The sequence below is a fragment of the Leptosomus discolor genome, chromosome 1 (genome assembly GCF_034619465.1).
Source record: "Leptosomus discolor isolate bLepDis1 chromosome 1, bLepDis1.hap2, whole genome shotgun sequence".
NCBI classification, from domain to species: Eukaryota; Metazoa; Chordata; class Aves; order Leptosomiformes; family Leptosomidae; genus Leptosomus; species Leptosomus discolor.
This window is the reverse complement of record NC_141391.1, coordinates 86,293,585-86,314,887: the sequence shown is the minus strand read 5'-3', so window position 1 is coordinate 86,314,887 and position 21,303 is coordinate 86,293,585. Positions and strand designations below refer to the sequence as shown.

The following is a 21,303-nucleotide window of genomic DNA, read 5'->3' as shown; positions in this document are numbered from 1 at the left end:
GACCCCATACAACTACCCTACAGGACAATAGCCATACTCCATGTTAAGCACAAAAGCCCAGAGCTATGTGGAGTGAGTTTGGCCACAGAAAGTTCAGAGACCTGGTTCTCCTGACAAGACCACCTCGCCATGGGAGTTGCTCAAGGCAAGTCAAAGATGCCACTGCCAAGGATGTACTTGCTATCGGGGTAACAGGGAATCGGCTACTTCTATGGCTCTGAAATAAGCTCTCTGTTCTGCCAACATTTGTGCACCTTCAGACTAACTATTGGGGTACCTGAGAGCACCTCTGACTCCTGAGGAGCTCTCTTACATCTGCCAGATACTGATCCCCAGCCATCAGGTCAAAGCCAGATGGACTTTGAGCCCACTAAGAGGATGAAGATTTCTGTAATGCTCCAAACATTTATTTCTTCACTCTGTTCCTGGCCCTGTAAGCTGCAAGTAGCTGTGACTTATTCCCCACTGCAAGGATCAGACTATACAAAAAGCCTTGAAAGGGTGTTAATGCTCTAAGGGAGGCATCATGGGGAGTGAAACTGCACTTTTTTTGGTTCCTTTTTAAAGGAAGCCTCCAGGAGGTGTGGCTCCTGCCCTGGTGACCTTGAGACCTTGAAAGGCACAGCCAGGGGTGCCTTGGACTCCTAGTCCCGCCACTTTGCCCAGGATGTATCTGCAGCCTTCTCACCCTCAATGCGCCCACAAAAGAGTTAGTAAATGGTCACCTTTTGCTGGAAAAGCCATTTCCAGCTTTCTCTGACCAGAGAGAAAGGCTGAATAGGTATGCAGATTTTTTCGGGGAGGGAGGGATAAAAGTGTAAGGTGGAAAAGGTTTTAATTCTTACTTCCCACAAACCCTTGGAAAACAGCCTTTAATCAGAAGCAGAACAAGACACACAGCTGTATAATATCCCAATCACAACTTAAACTGTGCAGACATCTTAAGCAGGATGAGAGGATGAAAAAAGCTTCAGGGCACAACAGATAAACAATCACATCAAAAGCATGTGTTAATGAGATGGTGGCTGCTTTCTTTCTTTGAAAAACATATTCTGAAAAAGCAGATTAAAAGGAGGAAAGTGACAAGATGAATAGTGGAGACTGAGTGGTTTATAACATAAGGAAAAACACATCACAAAATCTTCAGGTAGCTTTCTCATCACATACTGAGAAGATCAGGGAACCTATTATCTGGTAAGAATATTATATACTGTCTTCTTGGAGAGGGCTTTTGAACCATATGCTATCACTCTAATTTAAGTGAGCACACACTGATGAAAAAAAAGCCAGAGAATCGTGGGTTTTAGAAAATGCTTGGGAATAGCAAAGCCAATTTGAAGCCTTTCTGCTTGTTATGCTTACACTCACGGTGGCTCACATCTTAAGACCGTGATTCAGCAGAAGTGGAAGCAGTTCATTAAGAATCACCCTATTCAGCACTGATTTTGCTTAAATCAGTGGGGCTAGCATGGGTGCTGCAAAGGTTACTTAGAGCTTGAAGTAAAGAAGGCACACAGCTAGTCGTTGGACAATCATAACCTCAAACCACGTAACACAAATTTGAGATGCATTTGTCAAAAAAAACCCTAAGTCAGCTCCTTTGCATAGGTGGAAATCTTTCTGTTCCATTTTGGGTTCTGGTATCTGTAGCATGGGGTGTTAGAAAGGGGGAAATTACAAACCAAGACAAAAATAAAACCTTTGAAGCAGTTACCAAGTCTTAGCAACTTCAGCCCCAACAGACAAAAGTTTTAAGCAAGCAAGACAAAGGGGAGCTTTACCATAAACCATACACTTTACCATGTATTTCAGACTTAACCATGTCCGCAACCCCCAATATCTGCAAGACCAAGAAACAGGTCACCCACGTAGTGGTGACAAGTGGCAGCCCACAGTACCCTCCGTTCTTCCATGTGCACAGGTGGGGCCTGGATGTCCACCTGCCCATGGACAGCCTATGCCTGTAGCAGTGTGCTCTGTACCAGCCATATCCTGGGCCCTAGCAAGTCACCTGAGGCACCTCTCCTTTATTCCTTCTGTCAACAGACACAGTTAATAAAGATGGATAAATCATATCTACAATGAGCAGCTGTAAAATTCCCTTTTAATATTATAATGAAAATAGAGATTAACACTATTTTTTCATATCTCATGCCTACCAGTACTTTTTTTTACCCACTCAGGTGGAAAAGCTCAACTGAGGTGCGCTATCACCACATAGAAGTAGTAAATTAGGTGAGCAGTGTCTGATTTTCTTCAAGTCTGCCAATTCCTTCCCAGGAAGTTAAATGACTAAAGAAGATCTTTTGCAGAATACAGTGGTAATGGAAAAAATCAAAGAAAGAACTATGGTATCAAGTGTCTTGGCTTTGGAGCAAGGCTCAAACGTAATTTCTTTTTCTGCAGAGCACAGAGAGCATTAGGCACTCTAAAGTATTTAAGAGAGAAAAATTGCCATTTCTAATGGTTGTCATTAGAACGCTGAACCACTTATGGTTTTGATGGTGGTTTTATCCTGCTATCAGAATGTCTTGTGCAAGTTTTAATTGGAATAACCCATGGCTGGACCAGATGAAAGAGAAAGGACATTCTCTTGTAATTCAATAAGAAGGGGACAGACTCTTTTTCAACTTCACTGGGATTAGATCTGTTCTCAATTTGTTCAGGGAAGTCATGTTTGTTCTCTGGACTTAGAAATCACTTTCAGTCTGTCCTTCTGTTGAGCTTGACCTCAAAAATAAGTTTTGTCCAAGGATCCCAAAATACTCCAAAAATTAAAGGCTATTCTTTGAATAACTGAGCTTTAATTGAGATGGTTTCTAACAATTTATGTCCAGCAATTTAAATTTCTTTCATTTTTAATCATTCACATACTGAGATATGCTTTGCGGTGAAAACTAGAACAAAGCAAATTAAGAAGTGGTCCAGAATGCTTCAGGGGAAAAAAAAAAAAAAAGTAAAAGAAGAGGAGCAACCTCTTTGATTACATCTGCCCTAATCCAACTAGACACAGTCTTTCTGGATAATCACATCTCATAGTTTAAGAAAACATGCATAGAAATCTGTGAAAACCGGAGCCAGTAAGACTGCCATGAGAAGAGCTTAAGGGCAGTAACATATAAGAAAGCACTCTGAGCACCTCTGAGTATTCTCATAAGGTCAACAGGTATCTGTTCTGTCCTACATCTTGACTCACTGAGTAGATATTGAGCAGAGTCAACACTTACAGGATAAAATTCTTATTACAGTATTTGGGAAATCAAACCTCAGCCCCAGCAGGTCCCATAGGCTGTAAACATCACAGTGAAAATTAACTTTCCTCAAATCAGGTTTTTCAAATGAAATCTCCATATTTGATTTTTATCCTTACCTGAATCGGGATGAGTACAGTGCTCCAGCATGAATGTAAAAAAGTCGGATAGCTGAGTAAGGAAAAGAAAAGAACAAACACACGCTCATCAGTTTAGGGAATCCAAAAAGCATTAACATTCTCTTTCCTTACTCAATTACTAGCAATTTCCCACCTAGGGGGATCTAAGACACTACTGTATGTTCCCATAGCATCAGCCTGCAATGATGACACAACTTGTGTCCTACTACAAAACGGGCTTACTCCTTTCCCTCTTTGCTGCGAATTATCGGATTGACACTATACAAATACATTAAAAGTTCCAGGGCTGTATGAATGCTGCTGACATTTTTGGGTGTAATTCATCTTGTCCATCATCCAGACTATTTGCCTAGACTTCCTTTGTAGTCAACAGAAAGGTACATCTACAATGCACTGAAATGACTTTAGACACTGATGCTAGGATGAACACAAAGTCCTACAAGTTCCCAATTCCCGTTATTGACCCTAAAGGAAGCCTGGGCTGACACGCTGAGACACTGATAGCTCTGTTGCACATATCTTGCCTCACAGACACGGTTAAGATCACCCATAGAGGGGTTACCTGCAGTCCCTGGCTAACAGAGCTGTTCTGCATGAGCCTCTAACCCAGATATGGTTGGACAGGCAGAATGGTATCCTGATGCTTACATAGTTATACACACACACATATATGTATATCTATACACGCAACTTCATTAGTTCATGTGTGAGGCAGGGAAGTGGTTTTACTATAGAGGACTCAGCTTTGTAGGGAGAAATAATCACATACCCATTTTGTTTGTGCAGCTTCAGTCCCCTGAGGATAACATAACTGCTTGTACAGGAAGAATTGAAAATTACAAACCTGTAGTTGATCTTGCTCATCAGCGTATTCGATTGACTGAAAAATACTCAGAGAATAGCGGCGCCTCATCTCTAGCCGGGCCATTGTAAAGCGATACCAGTTCTGGATGAGGATAGCAGCTCTAATGACTGTCAAAACAGAAAGCAATGGAGTACACATGGATGCAGTGGAATCTACAACAAAACCACACATGCTACCTTTGCAGAATTTTGCGGACAGATGACAAATTCAGCCCATTGTGCACAGCCCACATTAAGATGAAACTCCATAAAAGTGAGACTGAAAAACTGTTTTCTGATAATGAACATGTGATACATTTACTGTTTCTGTCTTCAGGGACAGATCCCAAACTAGCTGACTTGCTCGGGCCTATATTGTTAGAAACCTTCCCCATTTCATTGTCCTGAAAACAGTACCCGGTCAGTAAGAGTAAGAAGTCTGCCATGTTCAGCTGATGGGCAGCATGTGGGTTTTGGGAAGGTAAGAAAAGGAAGAAGACCAGTTTGGCCTAAGAGCAAAATATATTTCTTTACCAAGCTGCTGTAAAAACCTTCAGACTTTGCAAACTGTAACATGAGCATTGTGTAATGACAGAGTTTGTAACAGCCTCTAACAGAAAGTTTTTGCCTGCATAGCTGTATCAGCAAGCCAGCAAAATGCAAACCTTAGGATAAAATGTTAACAAATGGTATCGAAGGGGAGAATATGTTGCTGTGCTGGTTTTGGCTGGGATAGAGCTAATTTTCTTCATGGTAGCTGGTATGGAGCTGTGTTTTGGATTTGTGCTGGAAACAGTGCTGGTAACACAGGGATGTTTTTCTTACTGCTCAGCAGGGCTTGCACAGAGTCAAGGCTTTACTGCTTCTCACACCACTCACCAGTGAGGATGCTGGGGGTGCACAAGGAGTTGGGAGGGGACACAGCTGGGACAGTGACCCCAACTGATCAAAAGGATATCCCATGTCATGTGATGTCATGCTCAACATATAAAGGTGGGGGAAGAAGGAGGAAGGGGGGGATGTTTGGAGTGATAGCATTTGTCTTCCCAAGTAACTGTCATGCACGACGGAGCCCTGCTTTCCTGGAGATGGCTGAACACTTGCCAGCCGATGGGGAGCGGTGAATGAATTCCTTGTTTTGCTTTGCTTGTGTGCGCAGCTTTTGCTTTACTTATTAAACTGTCTTTATCTAACCCACGAGTTTTCTCACTTTTACCCTTCCGGTTCTCTCCCCCATCCCACTGAGGGGGAGTGAGCGAGCAGCTGTGCAGGGCCGAGCTGTTGGCTGGGGTTAAACCACAACCATGGTTTAGACATGTCAAAAGGCATGCAGGCGTACCATTGGCTAGCTCAGTGAACAAAGGAACACTCACCCCAAGAATTCAATGAGACATGTCAGAAGATCATTTTGGACTATGTGCTGAATACACATCCCGCTCAGCACTTTAAGAAGCTGTGTCTACTATTGCCTCAGTCTGGAAAACTGCTGGAAACTCCACTGAAGGACAATCACCATGACTACAGCCTAGAGTGAAGGGCCTGCTGCCTACAGGCCCAGTTACACTACAAACAGATCACATTCCCTTAGCTGCTCAGATAAAAGTTTATCAAGCAGAACAACACCTGGTGACACAAAGAGCTCCTGGGGTGGGCACTGTCGTGTGAGAAGCTCTGCACACACATGTCAAGCAGTTGGTGCTGCGTGAAGAGTGGCCACCAGTGAGAGCTGTGCGGGAGGACAGGAGCTCCAGGAGCCGATGCCCACTTAATCCCTCCCCACTGTGCTGACAGTCCTCCCTGCTACTCTAAGGAGCTGGGGCATGAAACGTGGGTGGCAGTAGCACTGCCAGCAGGAAGACAAGATGAAAGGCGGGCGGGTGTGCCCTCAGCATTACAGGTGATCACCGCAGCTCTGATAGACCTGGAGGAAGGAGTGAAAGCAGAAGGCTGGAGGGGCTGTGCTCAGCAGAAATAACCATGAGCTTGGGAGAGAAGAAACAGATGAGCTCAGTGTTAACTTCTCCTGTTTCACAGAGCTGAATCCCTAGTGCTTCAAGGGTGCTTATCCAGTAAGATCAACTAACTTTGAGAAAAGCATTCCTCAGTCACTTGTTAACTGCTTTTTTAAGATCAGCTAGAGAGGAATAAATGCACGTTTCAGATACTTAGGGCATATGTAAGCATGGATTTATCATCCAGAGGAGGACAACATTCACTATACAAAATCGGAATAAAATGCAGCTAGTGCCATGAAGATCGAGCAGCTGAAATAACGGCAAATTCAAATCTAGAAATTTGCTTAAATTATGGTCAGAAGAGGACTCTGTATTAACATAGGTAGCCCTACAGAGCACTAACAGGAGCAGTCAAGAGGCATTACATGCATCACCAGTGAGAGGAAGACAGAGCACAGGGGTATTGGAACCTACACCTGTCCCAGTGCAACCACATCGCCAATGCCATATTCTTGCCTGGCCACAACAACAGAAAAAGAGTAAGGTAGGAGGCTGCTCTCAAGAGGTGTCACATTTGCTCACCTAAAGGTGAACATAATTATTTCTTGACTGGTTCCTTACCTCTTTTCCCCCACATCTTTTTCCCCCGTACTCTCAACAGGATACCAGTAAATAAGTAGAGAGGGCCAGAAATGTCGAGCCTTTGCTTCCAGTCCTGCAGCTAACACCTTACTTCAAGGAGTTTCCTAAGGAACTCAACCCTGAATAGCTCAGCATAGGACACAGAAAAAGGTCTTTACACTTCTGATCTTGGGGGAACAAGTCAAAGCAGCTGCAGGGCAACTCTATCAAAGGTACAAGGACCAAAGGCATACACTGATCTTAGCTCCTGACACTCCCAAGAACTAGAGCTCATTTCTGAGCAGATGAACAGGTGATCAGGAGAAGCACAGAAACAAAACATTCTCCTGAATTCCAGAGTTTGACACTGTCACCACTGCACAGCACTGCAAATTCAAGAAAAAGAAAAAGAGAGGAAACTAAAATCAACACTAATGTCTTAAAACAAATATGCTTCTATTTTATTACAGTCACCAAAATGAACAGCTGATACTGAAAAATAAAACAGGAAATAACAACAAACAATTCATACTAACGCCTTTTCTCCCTGCAAAACAGCAAAGAAAAGCTCTGTAGTAGAGGGATAATAGTTTATGCTAGTCAATTATTGTAGCTGGATACAAATACCAGGAATTTTAAGACTAGTATTAGTGGCACCCCTGAGTGAGAATAATTTTCTTCTTAAACTGACAGGTATGCAGGTAAAGAAAAGTGATTCTATTAATAAATGTATTAATAAAAAAGGAAGCTTTTTTATAAAAATGCTTACAGGTGCTATAACAGCACCGTTTTTGCTTATTTTACCATTAATAAGTATACAGTATAAAGTGGTAAAGTTTTCTAGTCCAGATAAGGCCAAAATCAGTAAAGACTCCCATCCTACAGATACCGCCTCCATCCTAGAAAAATCCCCTGCCTGAAGGAATTGTAATCCTTATATGACTAAGAGCATCCTTCATACCTTCCATAAGTTCTGAGATCTTTCTCATTTTCTGTCCTTTCTGAATTTCACCACCACCACAGACCTGAAAGCCTGACACATCACAGCAAGGCTGCCATCAGCTTTTTTGTTTAGAAGAGTACCTAAGGGGCAAAGCACAATCACCAGCACAGAAGCTGATTTGCAGCATCAGAAACATTAAACATCCCATTAAAGCCCCCCTGTGTTGCTTAATGGTCCTGAGCACTTAACATGGCTCAGTTCCACTGGTATCACATAAGACAGATATGTATCAACGACTACGGTTAATGTTGCAAATCTAACAGAATATTTCCTGTTGTTCGTTGTTTTTTTTTTTTTTTTTAATTGTACTTATTACAGCGCTGTTATTCTCAGGACTGAATCAGAACATGATTTTCACGCTAGGCTAAACTGCATCTGTAAAAGAAATTGTTATCAGTTGCAGAAGGTGTCTACACCGGCAAGTACCTGCTAAATTCATGTTATTAATGCATTAGCAGGATGTACAGCCTCAGGCTGCAGATAGAATGACGGTTCAGCATCATTTGACTACTGCTGAAGTGCAGAAAGAATACCACCCAGCAACTGGAGAGGACAAAATGTTGTCAAACAAGCACGCAAGATCATAAGCCAGCTTTGGGGTAGTGAAGCCTGGCTTCACACCAATGTGTATTGATGTCTGTAGGCTGAGAAAGAGTACAGTTCCTCATGCCTGCTCCAAGCTGTTGCACCCTCAGAAATATTCCCCACTAACTTGTCTCTGGGCCCTCTCACGGCACATATATGCATAGCACGCAAAAAGAGGAAGGACCATCCTTCCCAAAGAGGAAGGCCCGCTTCCCAGTTACAGGTAGGTCTGGGACTCCAGAGGTTTCCATTCTACTTCCACTGCTGTGATACAGCACTGATGCTGCTGTGTCAGCCAAGCAGTGTACACAAAGCTGAGGGCTACCCTTAAACCAGTCAGCTTGGATCCCTGTAGCCATGACTCCTGCTTCTTAGTCAGCAGTTTCCTGTGACTTGTCTCCTGGCTTGGTAGCCAAAAAGAGCCTTCCTTTTCAACCCTGGTTGTTCAGCATAATAATCTCCTAAGAGTGTGCACAGTGCCACGTAACACGGCTCCTGGCAGACCTGTGAATTGTGTTTTAGTGACAAACCCTGAAAGAGAACACAAAGGGTCTGAACAAAGGTCTGAGCCAATTGTGGAACCCACCTGCCTGTGCAAAGCCCGGTGTGTTCATACCAGGGTGTGGTATGTTTAAAAGCAGGGGGATGATGCATTAGTCTTTTAATTGAACATTGCACGAGGTACCGTGGAGACTTTCAACAGACAGCCTCAGTGACTGTCAGAGAGAATTTCCGGCCAGGCACTTGGTACAGCACAAAATTGATTCTGAGAGTCATCGTAATAGCTTTATTACACTTGTTGCGTAATCAGGCTCACCCAGCAGCAGGAAAATTGGGGCAGTTTGCCCAGGAATCCTGTGTTGTGAATACCTTACCCCATACGCTTTGCTAGTGACAGAGCAAGCACAGACACATCTGAAATGTACCTTCTGTCCCAGATGCATGAATCTTTTCCAACCCTTTTTGTACTTGTTAGAGGTGGTCTACAGTTGCCTTCTGACCTCAGCCAGCATCTAAAAGCTATGCACTCTTTTAAAAAGAAGGTAATTTGAAAATAATTTTCTCTGAACAAGTATTTTGACTGGGGGGAAATGTTACCTTGCAATCCTCTTCTGGTGTTACAGAGAGAACAACCACTGACCTGAAGACAAAGGCAGCACTCACCTTTCTCTGACCTTCTGTCAGCTACAGAACTGCTGCACCCCATGGTTCCAATGACGCTGCCCGTCAGTTTTAATTGCTGTTGATACGAAGCATATTTCTCTCAGGTGTTAATGTTACACACATTTCCTGTGTTGTTCCTTCAGCGATGAGGATTATACCCTTCTGGGCTCCTGGGCTCTTCCTAGCATCCTAACATGGAGACGACTGGGAAAGAGGGAGAGGGGAAAAAAAAAGTGTTTGACAACACAGAATCCAAAGTACCTACAGCTCATAAGAAATTACCAAACAGCACATCCTACACAAACTGGACCTGATGAACCATACTAGGTTTCTTTTTTCACATCTGATTACTATCAGCTTACATTCAAGACAGATGAACTCTGTAATTAATACAGTTTACTCCTTACATGTTAGTTGAAAGTTAATGTGCATCAGTGATTTCTCACTCTGAAGCACAGCTATTTAAAGCCTCACTACTAGGGACAAGGGGCTACAGAGGCATGTTAACTCTTCATTCTTGTGATCTGAAAATTGTAACTGCAGAATTTTAAAGACTTTAAATGACATTGGATACTACTGCTAAAAAAACCCAAACGTCAGCCCTCCTAACACTCTATCGATTTGAAAAGGTGCCCTGCCACCCCATTTATCGCTTTATCCCTCGGTGTCACCACCACCAAATTTACAAGGAAAGACAGTGCCATGGCAAATTGCTTCATTATCAGATTTCATTTAAATAAAACATCCAATTTTCTGTTGCATTTCTACTGAAGCATTCTAAATAAAAGATTTGGTTTCATTAAATAAATGAACAAAGTACATTTTGCAGTGTGGCCTTTTGGGTTTTTCTCCTGGCACTTGCTCATTCACTAATGCAATACACTTCCTAATCAACAAGTTTGTATGACTACAATTCCCCTGAGATACAAAATGGGTTCATTTCTAAGTAACAAGAAAGTCACTGATGCTCTTAGAGAAACTGAAGTGTTTTAGCTAAAGATTTATTGTATGATCACACTGGCCCCTCTCTCTCTCTGTCTCCAGGGATACATGTTTCTTTCTAGCACGTCTGATGTCTAAATTATTGCATTTGTTTTGTTTCATTGAGATTCCTTTTCTTTTAATTTGAGCTTTAAAACAAAGAAGAAATTCATCATCATAAAATGAACACTTATCTACTATTCTTTTCCTTTGGCTTTACTAGCAGAAGTAAAAATAACAGGAGGATGAGAGAGAGAAAAACATAAATGCATAACTAGCCTATTTTCAATTTCAGTAGTTAGAATATATTTATTGTCGTGGGACTATTTACCATTTTTATATATTCATGTTATATTATATTATGTCACGTCACGTCAGGTCACATCATGTTATATTAATATTGCACAACTCTTTATAGTTGTGGGGCTATTTTTCAGGCTCCCACAACCCTAGGGTATCCTACACTTGAGCTGGGTCTGCCACCTTCTGTGTTGGTATTTATTTCAGGAAAGAAGGATTTTAGGGGTTTTTCCCCACAATGGACTGCTTTTCTTCCCTCTGAAGGAGCTATCATGAAATCCAGAAAGTGCTGTTACATTAATTTTGAGCCAATCAATGGCTCCGACAGCATCGAATACAACACTGATATTGTTAATAGCTCGAACTTGTTTTATCTCCAAACAATTGTTGTTCTCCTGAGTACCATCTCCTCACTTGCCCTTTTAGGAGAATCTCTAGTCTTCATTAGTCCTTCTCAACCCACCAGCCACAACTTGAATTGTGAACTGAAGACTAGGACAAAAAGCAAATAGAGCTTACAAGCTAAGTCCTATTGCAGTGAGTCTATCTTCATTAAAGGACAGGTCAGCGTGTGCCCAGCAACTGGGCAACGGGAGCCCCAAACAGAACCATCACGCCTCTCAGGACTCACCCAAGCCACAGCAAACAACAGGCTGACCCAAGAAACGGGGATCTGAATCGCTATAGCACCCTACTTTCAATGACTTAGAAAATTTCTCCCAGTCATCCTCTCTCTTCCTTCCACCCAACTCACGGACTTCTAGCACCATCTCGAGCAAAGAAATAAAAAAAGATAGAGACATAGGGATGGAACTCTTATGGTAACAGCAGTAAATGAAGCCTGAAACATACATGCATATCTTGGAAGAAAGCTTGTACAAATATATCCTAACATTAAACCTCTTAAAAAGGCCAATCTCGCCATCAGAGAGCTAGTCCAGGGAAATAATCATCACATTCATTCCCAAATAGCTGCATCCTAAAATGGACATAGCGCACATTCAAACTACTATCCTATTTCCTGATGCCAACCTGCATGTCCAGACTCAGACCAGCCACACCTATTGAAGACTCCAGCAAGCGGGGTCTCCACCCAGGCCCAGCAAGTTCACTTTCTGCCCTTCAAGAATCATGAACAAGGGGAACAAGCCACTGTGGAGCCAGTGCCTCCCCCAGGCCAGGGCTCTTCATTGCTCCTGACTGAGCCACTCCAAAGGAAGAAATCCCTCCCCTCACACTCCCCACGTATCTTAGTTCCAGCCAACTTCAGCTCTGTGCCAAACTCTGCCTTCTTGGGCAAAGGTGTAGAAAAATACCAAGCAAAAGCCATGGAGGCCTTCCACAGGGAAGAAGGTTGAAAAGCAAGCACTTAAACATTGGAGCCATTTCTGTGAGCTATTTACTATGCAGTGTAGCAATGTCTGGTGAAGAATCATCTGCCATTACAAAATTCCCCCAAATGATGACTGATGAAATGGAAAGCTGGGCTTTTGCCAAGGTATCGAAAAAGGCTTCAGAGATACAAGGTAGCTGGATGAGAATTTGGAGCATAATGCTGTGTTAGCATTCTGGGTACTGCACCACTGATTTACCCTTAAGAGAGAATCTGTCATGTTCACTAAAAAGCAGGCAGCAATTCAATTTCTACAAGCGAGCGATCTGTCCCATTTTCAGATGGAATTCCAAGAAATTGCTACATTTCTCTCAGTTCAGCAAAAAGGCAATTTTGTGATGGACAGGCACTGAATACACAGCCCATCCACTGAAGCAAAATAAAATGCCATTCCAACCATGCCAACAGACATGCACCAAGCTAAGCCGGAGTGGCACATCCTGTTCTTTTTCTGGATAGGAGTCACTGAAGGTTACACTGCAGCAAGTGCTCAGAAATTTGGGGTTCAGCACCTGAGCTGTCGAGAGCCTGATTTACAGAGATTATGAATCAGCACCATTTGATCCGGATGTAATAGGTGCTGCCTAAAATCAATCATGCCTCCCATTTGTCAGTCACGTAAAGACCAGGCTGCCTCAAGAATAACGGAAATCTTGTAAAGATTTATAGCTGACTTTAATGAAATCAGGCTGCAGGTCCTTCAGGCAGGGAGCCATCCTTCCAAGCATACCTTATCTTTTAAAATTAGATGAGCTGTTCTACTGGCAGACAAGTGTAAGCTAGGTCAAGCCTGAGGATACAGAAGCCACACGAATAAGAGCGACTAGGCTTTAACTTCTTATTCTTGCTTCGTTCCTTTTGTTTCTTACCTTTGATAAACAAAGACTGAAAGGCTCCTTCCTTTATTTTTGCTGGGATGGGATTTCCACAATTATGCTACTTCCTCTGTAAGTTGTTTCAACAGCTACCTCTAGCACCATGCCTCCTTTCCCTACTCACCCCTGTCTCAACCATTTTTGGGAATGGGTAGTTATGATTTCCTCCCATAACATGTCTTAGAAGGTACATGTGGTTGGAGAGGTGGTGAGATAGTGACAGTTTTCTCCCTAAAGATCAGATGGATGGATGGGTAGATGCTTCCAATGACAGAGGCTTTCCTTTGATGCCTTGCTATCAACTTTTTTAAATCTTCTGTGACTCGCAGACTTCCTTTAGAGTTGTTTTTCTTTGGAAATGAAGACTCAGAGAACTGAGAGAGGTTATAACATGGGCTTGTGATGGATTTGCTTCTGTGCATTGCTGAGGGAATGAAGCAGAAAAGAGAAAAATGCCCTAAAGAAGAGAACCCAGACATTAAATCACAATGCCGCCCAGGTTAGCACCTGCAGAGGGACAACTCTTCAAAACTGTCTTGCTGCCAGAGTTGGGATTGTCAAGGATGGGAACCTAGAGATGAATTAAAGATTTCATTAGCTGAAAGACCCACCCTGCAGAAAGTGGGATGAAGCAGCCACAGTCAACTAACAAAGTGAAAGAGAACCTGGCTATGGCCCAAGAGCTGTAATTTTTACACCAATGCAGAATTCGGTCTGCCAAGGGGCTGATAGGAGAACATCAAACATAGGCAAAGCAGTATGTGTTCAGGTCTCTGTTATTTTATATCCATGGGACAAACTGACATTTCTATTAAGTGACTTTCAGTGATTATACATATGTGAAAGAGAGAAATGAGAAAGCCTTTTTGTTTACAGACAACTTCTTCAGCCTGCTCAGAGAAGCAAGGCTAAGCTCAATATAGAACTGATGGAATCATTTCTAGCAACAGCCGTGTTGATAGATCGCAGTGTTTGGGCCAGGAATCAATAGAGAATGGATGTAGTAAGATACCGGAAAGCCAGCAAAGCCTGAAAGAGAGCAGGATGAAGACAGACTGGCTCATTAAGGTGGACTCATATTCCTGAGTCCAAAAATGCACTGCAAAAATAAATGAAAGCAAGAGCTGCAAAGGTGTGAACATACAGAGATTGTTCAAGCAATTGTTGGGTTCAGGAACGGCATGCAAATCCAAAGAGAATCTGTAGAAAAGTGATGGGGGAATGCCAGTTCATGTAATTTACAATCAATAAAGGCTACATTTACACAAAACATTTGCACTTCTTTGTTCAGAAAATAAACAAACAAAGCAAGCAGCCTCATTTTTTTGTGCAGCAAGACTTTGAGGAGCATGTTTTTTAAAAAAGAGTAGCAAATACAGGTGCACAAATGGGATGCAGATCACCCTGAAGTATAAGCAAAGCCATCGTATCACTTTCCAGAAACATTAAACGCCTCTACGGGGAGATCCTTTTAGGAAGCAAGGAGAAAACTAGAAATCCTGAAGCAAAGTTAGCTCTAGTAAACTGGACCCAACCAGAGCGTAGAAGTTAACACCCGTTGCAAGCAAAATCTGAATCACGCCCTGTCCTGCAGTTAATAAGCAGGGTCCTAATGACATCCCATTTAGTTCTCCTTACTTGAAGGGGCAAAGTGGTGAAAAAGCAAAGTTCCAGAACAAATATGTGTGAAATCTGAGCCAGTTTAAAAATGCAATTCATGCTTCAGCTGAAATTCATATTGGTTTTAATAAAGTTTAAGTTAAGCATGAAAACAAGGTTCAAAATTATCATCATACAAATACTTTTACCTAAAAAAAAAAGTACATGAAATACAGTAGTCTCAAAGCTATTTGATCTCATCTGCACTCAGAAGTTCTGAATTACTGATCCAGTCCAACTGGTCAAACTTTATAGTTTGAAGTACCCTGATTTTTCTCAGGGTAAAATCATAAATAGTCCCACATACATCTGTTATTCCCTACACAGACTTAGGATGAAGTCAATTTGCTCTTTAGAAGTGACATAAGAACATATATATCACCCACCCAAAGACATTACCTGTTTTTTCTTTCTGCTTCAGCAATACCAAGATTTTTTTCTACAAGAGTACCTTTAGAAGATTCTTTTTTTAAGAGCAAGCAGCCTCTTTTTGAAAGCAGAACTGCACAAGGAGGTGTGCAGCTCTGCAGAACAGGTGCTCCAGTTCTCTCTGGGGCTCTGAAGCTCAGGAGCTGCAATGCACTTGCTCTCCACCTATTTATACAGCTTCCCGAGTGGAAAATTCTTGAGAGCTGCTCTTCAGAAACCGTCAGTGGAAAACGCCGTTTTCATCGTCCAGCCTGATGTGAAACCTCATGGCTGCAGCCCTCCGGCTGCACTGTATGCGTGCTGCCGAAGAGCTGTTTTGTCACCATGCCTCCTGAATCTCAGGCAGAGAAAGGGACGAACCGAAGTTATCTGCTTCGCCTCTGAAGTCACATGATCTCTTTCAAGAGGAATGGCCTTTCTGCTGTGTTGAGGCAATGATTTGCATTTTAGCAGATCTAGCACACTGGAAAAAAACATTAGGGCTGTCCAGGTTGTTGGTTATCTGATGTGACTGGAGCGGTTATGGGAGCTTTTAGGAAAGAAATACCGACTTTACCACGAGGCACTGTATCTGCACGCTAGTGATACAGGTGTTCTCCAGAACACTCAGTCATACCCAGGTAATGGGACAGGTGTGAGGCACTCAAATCTCGCGCTCAGAAGCACCGCACTAGTGCCTCTACACTTCACTCCTTCACGCGCATGCACATGTTCTCCCCGTAAAATGTGTGACTGGAACTCAGCAGACTCAGTTCATGTTTTGGCTTGTCTGCTTGTTCGACTACCAGAAAGGGATCGGAGGACAAGCCGAGAATGCTGCAGCGCTGCTCCCCTGTGCGGTCAGGAAGTCATGGTGCTGCGTGTTGTGAAACCAAACCCTGACCCCGGGCGGCAGGGCCCGCACCTCTGACCTAGCTCCTCGCCATGCTGACCACGGACTCTCAGTCACTGCACAGGTGCCTGGGGAAGGGCAGTGCCATCGCGCCCAAGGCGATTTGTTACTGCCTGCTCCTGGCACAACAGCCCCTGGGGAATCTGCCACTTCTGGCAGCAGAGCGACAGCATGGGGACAATGCGATTTTGAACACATACGCCACCAAACCACTCGAAAATATGAGGTGTCAGTATGGTATCGCAATATCTCCAGTACAGTCTCGGGCCCAGTCCTCAGCATCACTCATCCTCATTCTTATCACACCACCTTTTCCCCCAGTCTCTCCAAAAGCTGGGGAGGGGCCGCTTGCTGCTGTGCAAAGGGATGGAACAGAACACAACAGCCACTTGTGTGGGGTCAGCGTAGGGGCCTGCGGGTCCAAAGAGCACCACGGGTTATAAAGCACGCTGCGGTGGGAGAAAGCTCCAATGGATGGGCACAAGGTGGGGATCATTGTGCCCCTTGCTCTGCAGCCTCTCCATGTGATGGAGTCCCACCAGTACTGGACAGGGAGCAAAAGATTTCTGAGAACAGAGACAAACAAAGCAAGATCTCCCCCCTTCTGCCCCAAAGGTCTAATAATACTGTAACGTGGTATCTTCAGGAAAATTTTGCCATCAGTCTGGTGACAGTTCTAAAGGTATCAACCACCACTGTGAAGGACAGAGTGACCAAATCATCTTTTGGGAGAGACAGACAACTGCCCTCACTGTGACAGAACGGATACATTTATTAATGTGCAAAAGATACTTAAAGTGCTAAACCAGCAAAGCAGAAGGCACTGTGTGAATGCACTGGTTTGACTGACTGAGCTAGTCTTTTGAGGTTCTGGAGTCCCAGACACAAGCTTCCACTTTCAAAGCTGTTCCTCTCCTCTGAGGCAAGACAGTAAATGGAATACATGCCAGGCGTGATAATTCTGCGTGGCCCAGAAGAGTTTTGATGCTTTTTTTTCTGGCAGGAGGCACTTTCCTGATCAGAGTTACAGTAGCTAATCATTTATGTATGATCATGCCATTCTGCCAAAATGCATGCAAGCAAAAATACATCATAACCTCTTTCCACTGCACTCTGGGGATACACATTATTTATAAAATATTTACTGTACCTGATAAGTTAATCTATATGGGCGTTTACCAAGATCTCTGCATAATGAGAGGCTATAAGGTTTGTTCCAATGGCCAACAAATCCATCAGAAATATTTCATCCAAAATCAATGGGGGAGGGATCAAACCCTTAACTGTTAGGTTCTGTCAGACATAAAGTCTCCACTGCTTGTTTTCTTTTGTTATTCATGGAAGTTGTTCACCCTCTGTCTCAGTGGTCTGATGTGACCAAGCAACCTGATCAAGAGTCAGTCTTGCTGGACTAAGGGACCTCTCCAGTTACCTGTGGGGATCACAATAACATGCAACTTGAGGAAACACAAATGTGCTTTCCAAATTAACCTTTCCTGTTGGGAGTCCAAGGACATAGGCTGCACCAAACAAGACCATTCTCCTTTCTACATAGGGCAAAGAGAACATACAAGTCCCACCAAGAAGGTCACCCATACTACTGCTTTTTTGTTCAGCAGGCATGTATCACATGCTCACTTAAGGTGCTGCAAAGGGTTTTAGCATCAACAGCTGCAACAGAAAGTAGGACAAAAATTTCTGACAATGTGTTGTTGAGCAGTCTAGCATGACAAGAAAAAAAACAGTTATGTTGCTAGCACAAAAATCAGGACATCCCTTTACAAGCAGCCCTTCCTGATGTAATAGCACATATTCTGTTTTCCAAATACTTTGGAAACATTAACCTCCTGAACAAGCCTCCATGCAGGCATTCCACATACATAATTCAAATTCTGCTTCAGGCCTATTTCTCAGAAGCACCCACTACAAAGTGATGTAACTGATATTTTTCAAAAAGACTGAAGGTAATCACCGTCAAAGGGAATGTGTTTCTTCTGAGCCCTGACCATGGTTCCCCTCTTCTTACCCTACCAAGCTCAGAGAAGTATTTTTATATGACCCAACAAAGTATTTTAAAGTACTAGCTAAGGAAAAAATCACTGCCTGAGAGGCATCGATGTCCAGACACAAACAGAAAAAATAAAAAGAATAGAGGAAATGAAGAGAGAAATAAATGTCCAGGACAATTTTAAACTTTCTCAGTCGGTGGGATGACAGAAAGCTGTTCTCAAAAATCAGGAGTATCATAGAATTACAGAGTGGTTTGGGTTGGAAGAGACCTCAGAGATCATCTAGTTCCAACCCTCCCGCCATGGGCAGGGACACCTTCCACTAGACCAGGTGGCTCAAAGCCCCATCCAGCCTGGCCTTGAACACTGCCAGGGAGGGGGCAGCCACAGCTTCTCTGGACAACCTCTTCCCGTGTCTCACCACACTCACAGTGAAGAATTTCTTCCTTACATCTAATCTAAATCTCTCCTCTTTCAGTTTGAAACCATTACCCCTCATCCTATCACTGCACTCCCTGATCAAGAGTCCCTCCCTACCTTTCCTGCAGGCCCCCTTAAAGCACTGGAAGGCCGCTGTAAGGTCTCCCCGGAGCCTTCTCTTCTCCAGGCTGAACAACCCCACCCTCTCAGCCTGTCCTCATAGAGGAGGTGCTCCAGCCACCTGGTCATCTTCATAGCCCTCCTCTGGACCCGCTCGAGCAGGTCACATACATGGTAGGGGGTCAGCAAACTCTATGGAAATAATTTTCTTCCCCTCTATTTTCATCTTATCCTTAATTTGTACTTCTACAAGCCGCTCCCTTTGGGATGTGAGGATTTAGTATGGTGAGAACTGAGGTAATGCAAATAGTGCAAAACCCCAGGTAAAACATAAATAGACAAAACAAGGCGATTAGTGTGTGGTATAACAGATGACAAAAGAGCCCCTGAATGAATGAATACCTGATGCAGTCGGGCACTGAACCGCACAGAAACAGCTGCACTGCTCAGTACCCTCACAAGCAGCCATCTTCTGCAGCAGATACACCATGAATCCACAACCTAAGTCATCTTGGGTATTGCTGGGTGGGAGTAGGGGATGAACAGAGTACAAGCAGCTCCATCAGCTGCCCTCTAGCAAAGACACACCTACGAACGCTTAGGCCTTCTCGTGCTACGTCCACATGTAACAAAACATTTATCTTTTTTTTTTTCAAAACCCTCACTTGCAGAGGGGTACCCCTCACAACCCCCGCAGGCCGAGCTGCGCGGTACAAGCCGCCGCCGTCCGCGCCCCGGGGGCGAGTCGGCAAGCGCGAGGGCGGGGAGCCCCCTGCTGGCGGCGCAGCACCGCCCCGGGAGCTCGCTCCCGCCGCCCCGGGAGCTCGCTCCCGCCGCCCCGGGAGCTCGCTCCCGCCGCCCCGGGAGCTCGCTCCCGCCGCCCCGGGAGCTCGCTCCCGCCGCCCCGGGAGCTCGCTCCCGCCGCCCCGGTGCCGCCGGGCGGGCGCGCTCCGGCCGTGCGTGCTCCGCGAGGAGGTGCAGCGGAGTGGGGGAGAGGTCCGCTCCCGCGGCCTCTGCCCTGTGTTTGAAGGCAAACCCTCGGTGCTCTCAAGGTGGATTTTGGAAAGCAAATGGTCTGGCTTTCACGGCTCATCTTAAAAACTCGTTAATGCGTCCCACGCTGTGTCTGAGGGGATAAATCCCAACTTTCGCAGCTCCCTCAGGCACCGCGCGGCAGCTTCCTCAAGGGCATTACTGGCACCGACAGACTTCAGGCTCTGCCTTCCCTCTCCGCACGCTCCTTTAAACGCTGCCTCCTGTGCCGAGGCGATCACCTCCTCCTCCCCCTCCCACGAAAAAGAGCTGTAGCACCCCGCAGCCAGCAGTGCCGCGCCTTGCCGTGAGTGACTGACGCCCGATCCACGCAGCCAGGTTCCCCCGAGGCAGCGGGGGCGTCGCCGCACCTCTCACGGAACTCAGCCTGCCTTTCCCGTGCTTGGGTCAACCGGCTGGGCACCGAGATGGAACGCACCGACCCAGCGACCACTGTTTGCCAAGCCGGGCAAACCGAGGGAGCAGCAGGATGCGCGGGAAGGCTCGCCAGCCATTTCCGAAGGGGGCGGGGTGGCAATGACGGCTGAAAAGCAAAGGTGTACCGAATACATGCACGGGAAGGGAGCGCTCACAGTACCCACCACACGTACCGTGGCCCTTTTGCCCCGGGCTCATTCCCTGCCTCTCTGGGCCGTGTGTGGTGGGGCAGGCCCGGGCCCGAGAGCTGCTAGCCGGACAGGCCCTAACACGCAGGGGAACGCCTACAGCGGTCGCACGAGCGCCTTACCTGTGCTTTCCCATACCATGAGAGCTATTAAAGTGATTTACCCCCTCCACTGCTCCGCTGGAGCTATCCGAGGGGCAGAAAACGCGTTAAGATAATTTTTAATTACTACATTTTTAATTAACCGGCAATTAAAATTAAAAAAAAAAAAAAAAAAAAAAAAGGAGGAAAGAAAGGATAAGAGCCCGGGGGCGGCAGCTGCGGAGAGCTGTCCCGCCCGCCCGCCCGCCCGCCCTCAGAAATTGTCCCTCGCCGCCCAACGGCTCGCCGCGCGCCCAACGGCTGCCCGCCCACGCGGGTGCGGCGAGCGGGTGGGGGGGCGGCGCGCGTGACCACGCGCGCCGCCTCCCCCACCCGCTCGCCGCACCCGCGCGGGCTAAGGGGCGGGGGAGGAGGAGCGGCCAGCGTCTCGTCGATAAGGGCAGTGCCGCGGTGCGTGTTTTACATGGCGGTTCCATAGTGTAGTGGTTATCACGTCTGCTTTACACGCAGAAGGTCCTGGGTTCGAGCCCCAGTGGAACCAGCGCCCGCAATTACCGTTTTCTGCGTTCGCCCTCAGTTTTTCATAGTTCCTTTTAAAGCAGTCGGTCTCCTTTTGCTTTTTTTCCCCGCTAAGATGGCAACGTCATGAGCACGTAAAGAAAGTGCGGTTCCTGCCTGCGGCAGAGGAGGAGCAGCGTGTGGTGAGGGGAGCAGAAAGCCCCCTCAGGCAGCAAACTGTGGCCCAGCAGTGCCCTTTCCCCAGGCACTGTTCAATAGCGCATTTTTCTAAGAATGTTAGCATAATTTAGACAACGCTGCTGCGGTGCTTGCTTTTTTCCCAAAAACCACTCCCGTTTCCTGCAACAATGTCAACGAAAATTTGGAGAGAGCCAGCAGGAGCTGG

General features: G+C 45.2%; 1 protein-coding gene and 1 non-coding gene across 2 annotated transcripts in view; one reads left to right on the top strand and one right to left on the bottom strand.

Annotated features, from left to right (window-relative positions):
- Positions 1-9,605, bottom strand: part of PPEF1 (protein phosphatase with EF-hand domain 1) — a 31,060-nt gene extending 21,455 nt beyond the window's left edge. The window contains exons 1-3 of the mRNA XM_086465163.1: positions 9,563-9,605; positions 4,236-4,363; positions 3,371-3,422 (exon numbers count right to left, since the gene is read on the bottom strand). Coding sequence (XP_086321289.1) covers positions 3,371-3,422; positions 4,236-4,363; positions 9,563-9,605 — 223 coding nt within the window. The remainder of the gene's footprint in view (positions 1-3,370; positions 3,423-4,235; positions 4,364-9,562) is intronic.
- Positions 9,606-20,867: 11,262 nt separating this feature from the next.
- Positions 20,868-20,940, top strand: TRNAV-UAC (transfer RNA valine (anticodon UAC)). Its single transcript has one exon. It is a non-coding gene; the product is annotated as a tRNA-Val (tRNA).
- The last annotated feature ends 363 nt before the right edge of the window (positions 20,941-21,303 follow it).